Source organism: Mustela nigripes, chromosome 1, assembly GCF_022355385.1.
Source record: "Mustela nigripes isolate SB6536 chromosome 1, MUSNIG.SB6536, whole genome shotgun sequence".
NCBI classification, from domain to species: domain Eukaryota; kingdom Metazoa; phylum Chordata; class Mammalia; order Carnivora; family Mustelidae; genus Mustela; species Mustela nigripes.
In genome coordinates, this window is record NC_081557.1 from 43,538,989 (window position 1) to 43,545,295 (window position 6,307).

General features: G+C 35.9%; 1 protein-coding gene across 1 annotated transcript in view; it reads right to left on the minus strand.

Moving 5' to 3' along the window:
• Positions 1-2,439: 2,439 nt before the first annotated feature.
• Positions 2,440-6,307, minus strand: part of ZNF215 (zinc finger protein 215) — a 27,807-nt gene continuing 23,939 nt past the window's right edge. Inside the window, exon 6 of the mRNA XM_059389191.1 lies at positions 2,440-4,477. Within this exon, the coding sequence (XP_059245174.1) occupies positions 3,570-4,477 (908 nt within the window). The 3' untranslated portion in view covers positions 2,440-3,569. The remainder of the gene's footprint in view (positions 4,478-6,307) is intronic.

Sequence of the window (6,307 nt, forward strand, 5' to 3'; positions counted from 1 at the left end):
TTCCAACATTTCCTTAGCAATTCGGGGTCTCTTCTGATTCCATACAAATTTTAGGATTATTTGCTCCAGCTCTTTGAAAAATACCGGTGGAATTTTGATCAGAATGGCATTAAAAGTATAGATTGCTCTAGGTAGTATAGACATTTTAACAATGTTTATTCTTCTGATCCAAGAGCATGGAATGGTCTTCCATCTTTTTGTATCTTCTTCAATTTTTTTCATGAGTGTTCTGTAGTTCCTTGAGTACAGTTCCTTTACCTCTTTGGTAAGGTCTATTCCCAGGTATCTTATGGTTCTTGGTGCTATCATAAATGGAATCAATTCTCTAATTTCCCTTTCTATATTTTCATTGTTAGTGTATAATAAAGCCACTGATTTCTGTACATTGACTTTGTATTCTTCCACGTTGCTGAATTGCTGTATGAGTTCTAGTAGTTTGGGGGTGGAGTCTTTTGGGTTTTCCATATAAAGAATCATGTCATCTGTGAAGAGAGAGAGTTTGACTTCTTCATTGCCTATTTGGATACCTTTTATTTCTCTTTGTTGTCTGATAGCATGAGATTCTTAATTTTGGCTCAGGTCATGATCTCAGGGTTGTGAGATCAAGTCCCTCCTAGGTCTCCACGCTCTGTGCAATAGGCTTGGGATTCTCTCTCACCCTTTGCGCCTTACCCTTGCTCATGCACACTCTCTCAAAATATATATTTAATATGTCTTTGGTTACATTGTTTTTCAATGAGGTGTAAAAAACAAGTGGTCAGGTCTATTTCCTACTCACATTCAATACCATTTGTTGCCAGCATACAGTGTGCTACTTTTTACAGACTACTTGTCCCCCCAAGCATACTAAGTAGTTAGGGGATACGGTCCAGTAAATAATTCCTGTAAGTGTTGTAAACGTCTAAGTATGTGGAATTTAGTACATAGATTTTCTCAGTCTTGTCAGAGGTGGCTTTCTAGAGAAAGAACTCTTTCTACTTGAAGGAGTGAAAATTAGCTAGATGAAGGGGAAGAGGTCTCCATGAATAGGAAATATCATATGGATATGAGCTAAGCACACATGGTAGATGGATAGATGGGAACCTGGAAGCTGCTGCATGGCTGACATGGAATTCAAAGGTTGCAGTGCAAGAGAACATTAGAACTTTCATGCAAGACAAGCTGTTTCAGAGTTTAGATTTCACTTAAAAGTTTATGGGGAGTCTTTGAAAGTTTAAAGCATTTGTGTGCAATAATCAAAATTTGTATTTCAAAAAGATCCTCTGCCTGCATTTTACAGAATTTCAAGGCAGAGAGACTAGGTGAAGTAATGTAAGAGAGAAGACAGTAACCAGAAACATAAATATAGTACCAGTAGGCATATATGCAGATAGATACAAGGAAGAGTCTGAAAGGTTTTGTTTGTTTATTTGTTTGAGTCTGAAAGATTTGGTGAGCATTTTAACTAAGGCACAGGCCAACCTGTGGTACAAAAGAAACAAAACAACAAAACAAGGAGCTTCTACATGACTGAAGTTTATTTCTCTCTAACTGGAGGTAGATGGGTGGCCCAGGATTCCACTCCTAATACTGGATTCCACTTGTAGTCCACTGCCGTCACTACAGTTTTCACGGTTCTCCAACCAGCAGAGAGAGGAAAACCTGTCAGGAGAATAGAATGATGCCTAGCTGCTTGACGGGCAAGACTTGGAAGTGACAAACATCATTTCTGTTCACATCCCATTGATGAGTACTTATTAACAGAAATTTACAGTTGGGTGGCTATGTGTCTAGCTAAACTTCTATAACAATGAGAATGAATAAATATAATGGATAACAACTAGTAGAATCCCTTAGTAAGTCATGGGATATGGCATATGGGCACAGAGAGAGGGGGCAGGTTTTTGAGATTCCCTGCATTGAGGCTGAATGGCAAAGATCTTCCCATTTATTTGTGTCTTCAATTTCTTTCATCAATGTCTGATAGTTTTCAATGTACAGATCTTTCATCTCCTTGGTTAAATTTATCCATAGATATTTTATTCTTTTCATGCAGTTGTTAATGGGATCCTATTTACAACCCCATGAAACAATAAAATATCTATGGGTAAATTTGAGAAGGCAAAAATAAATGGGAAGATCTTCCATGCTCATGGCTTAGAAGAATTAATACTGTTAAAATGTCCATATCACCCAAAGAAACTACAGATTCAGTGCAACCAACCCCTATCAAAATCCCAGTGGCATTTTTCACAGAAACAGAAAAAAAAAATTCTAAAATTTGTATGGAACCACAAGAGACTCTGAACAGTAAAAGTAATCTTGAGAAAGAAGAGCAAAGCTGTAGGTATTACATTTCCTGACTTCAAGCTATATTACAAAGCTATAGTAACCAAAACAGTATGGTATTAGCATAAACACAGACATAAATATCAATGGAAGAGAACAAGTGCCCAGAAATAAGCCCTCATATATATATGGTCAGTTAATTTGCTACAAAGGAGCCAAGAATATACAATGGTGAAAGGATAGTCTCCTCAATCAACAATGCTAGGAAAACTGGACAGTCATATGGAAAAAAGGATGAAAATGGACCACCCTTATACCATACACAAAAGTTAAATAAAAAGTGGATTAAAGACCTGAAACCTTAGAACAAATGAACAGAGAATAATTTTGCACATTAACTCATCGTTAAGTGTTCATACTCCAGTATACCTTTTCTATTTTTGAATAAGATATGAGCTTTTACAAAATACTACCACCATCATTCTTTGGGAATCTCTCCAATATGAATATTTTGGGGCATATTAATGATAAGTTTCTTGGCTCAAGATCCTAAAGGTAACTTACAGAAATAACTTACAGCAGAACAAGGAAACTAGTGAACAGAGTACTATGACACTTTATTGACCTCTTAGTATTTGGAATAAATGACAGACCCAAGAATATGGATGTCCCTCCAGCCTACATTCCAAAGAGTACTTTTAAAAATGAAGATGTGACAACCATATACAGAATCCACTTGCCATTGCAGTTGATAATCCTCTTCCAATTCTAGTCCCCACTCAGCATCATGAGAGCCAAGATATATCATGGAGTAATTTGTCATTCCTGTGGTCTCTAACATTAATTCAGAGAGTTCAGTCTTTAGAAGTATTCCTATATTCCCGTGAGCTCCTGGTTTCTCATGACCTTCTCGTAAGGACTAAAAGTTTGAGTTTTATTAAATATCAATTCCAAGGATACTGATTGCTTGGCTCCTCCCTAATATCTACTTCAATAAGTCATGTGAATATAAGGATGCCACAGGTTCCATTTATGAACTAGGAATGATGATGGCAAATGGATTATCAGAATAATGACAGGCAAAGACTTGTATGGTGATACATTTTACTCTAAACCCTTGTGGCTTCATTTGGGAATAGATTCCTACGCAATAACAGATTTCTCTCCAATATTAATTCTGCCATATGAGTTATGAATCCCTATTATGAGGAAGGGATATGAGGAAGAATCCCTGACAAATGTTTTCTTGCATTTACTCTATTCACAGGATTCCCTCTAGTATAAATTCATTGATGTTAAATTCATTGTTGTCTGTGTGTCTTCCTTTTACAGGATTTTTCTTGAGTATGAAGTTTTTGGTGTTTTTTAAGGTTTGAACTCCTGTTGAAGGTTTTCTCACATACCTTACATTTGAAAGGTTTCTCTCCTGTATGAATCATTTGATGTCGAATAAGGGAGGAGCTCCGGCTGAAGGATTTTCCACAGTTAACACATTCATAGGGATTATCTCCAGAATGAAGTCTTGAATTTTTATTACTGTCTTCACTCTCACTGAAAGCTTTCCTACATTTACTGCCTTCACAGACCTTTGCATCAGTATGAATTTTTTGATGCTTAGTAAGGTTTGTACGTCTGTTGAAGAATCTCCCACATTCACTGCATTTATAGGGTTTCTCTCCTGTGTGAATGATCTGATGTCGAATGAGGGATGAACTCCGGCTGAAGGCTCTCCCACATTGATAGCATTCATAGGAATTCACTGAGGTATGACTTTCTGGGTCTTGAATATCTATACTCAGGCTCAAGGCATTCCCACATTCATTATATTCTGCATATTGCTTACCTGAGTCTAAGTTAAATTTGAAGTTAGTTTTAAACTTACCATAGTCTGAGGACCCCTTTCTCATAGGATTTCCTTGTTGTATACCCAAAATTGAATTAACTGACTTAACATCTAAACTTTTCTTATTCTCACTAACTTCAAAGTTTCCCACCTCAGTGTAGACTGTTTTATGAACAAAAGCTTCTTCTGGCAAATTTATGTCCCAGTGTTCCTGGTTCCTATATAACCAATCATCACTCATCCAAGCATCTAAAGAAGGGGATCTACTTTTGGTCAGTCTTGTCATATTCACTCCAGGAGAGGATTTTTTCCCATTAATTCTCTGCTTTGGAATTGAATCTTGGTTTTCTGAAATTCTCTCTCTGTCTAAAAAGAAATTAAAAATTCCATGAATTAGAAGAAGGGAAATTGTTTAATTAGGAAAGGGATGCTAAAACACATAAGGGATATGCATATTTTATAGGCCTTCAATACACAATGGAAATGTAAGATGAGATTAGAAAAAGAACTATAGAAGAAATAAAAGGGATAAAAGTATTAAAAGGGAGGTTAGGAGATCATAAAATTGAGGAGAGCTATTCAGGAATATTACAGAGAATACACAGGGCTTGGGAAAATATCAAGCATATGAAACATCATAGTTCAAATTATTTTATTATTACTGGTTCATAACTAGTCTGTGTGGGTTATATCTAGCCTTCCTTTCTCTAGCATCTTGCTTTTGCCTCTCTTAACCTACACTGTTCATCAATAATAAATACATCCTTCTAAAATAGAAATTTAATCATATCTTTAAAAACATGTCTACGTTTATAGGCACCACATCTTAGCCAGCTACAACAAACTTGTAATCAGTGCTTCTATTTTCCATACAAGCTGCAATTATCCCCATATTTAACAAAGGCAGGAAAAAAAAAAAACTATAATCAAAAGTAGCAGAGAAACCATCCTTTTTCTTGGACCAAACCAATCTTGAAAAAGAAAAACAAAACTGGTGGTATCAAAACATACTGTGCAAAGTTGCAGTAATCAAAACAGAATGGTACTCAACGGAACAAAATAGCCAGAAATAAACCCATACCTTTATGATCAATTGATCTATGATAAAGTTAGTAAGAATATAAATTGGGAAAAAGACAGTGTCTTCAACAAATGGTGTTGGGAAAACTAAACAGCTACATGCAAAAGAATGACACTGGACCCTTTTCTTATACTACATACACAATAAACCCAAAATGGATTAAAGATCTAAATGTGAGACCTGAAACCATAAAATTCCTAACAGAAAACATAGGCAGAAATTTCTCTGACATCAGCCATAACAATATTTTTCTTGATATGTCTCCTTTGGCAAGGAAAATAAAAGCAGAAATAAACAATTGGGACTACAGCAAGGTAAAAATCTTTTGCACAGTGAAGGAAGCCATCAACAAAATTAAGAGCAACCTACTGAATGGGAAAGATATTTTCAAATGACATATTCAATAAAGGGTTAGAATCCAAAATATATAGGAACTTAAACAACTCAACATGACAAAAACTAACAACAATCCAATTAATAATTGCACAGAGGACTTGAATAGACATTCTTCCAAAAAAGACAATAGATGGCCAACAGACACATGGAAAGATGTTCAGCATCACTCATGATCAGAGAAATGTAAATCAAAACCACAATGAGATATCATCTCACACTGGTCAGAATGGTTAATCAGAAACACAAAAAATAACAGTGCTGGCAAAGATGTAGAGAAAAAGGAACTCTTGTGCACTGCTGGGGGAATGCCAGCTGGTATAGCCACTATAGAAAATGGTATGGAGGTTCCTCAAAAACTTAAAAATAGAAATTCTACATGATCCAGTAATTCCACTAGTGGGTTTTTAGCCAAAGAAAATGAAAACACTAATTCAAAAAGATATATGCAGAATTATTATGTTTACTACACAATTATTTGCAAAAGCCAAGATAATAGAGGCAACCAAAATATCATTTAAAAGAGGAATGGATAAAGAAGATATTTATAGAGGGGTGTGTGTGTGTGTGTGTGTACGTATGCACAAAAAACAAGAGTCTTAAATATAATGAACAAACCGGTGCTTGCCAAAGGGGAGGTGTGGGGGGGAAATGGGTGAGGAGGGAGACAAACCATAAGTGACTCTTAATTTCACAAAACAAACTGAGGGTTGCTGGGGGGG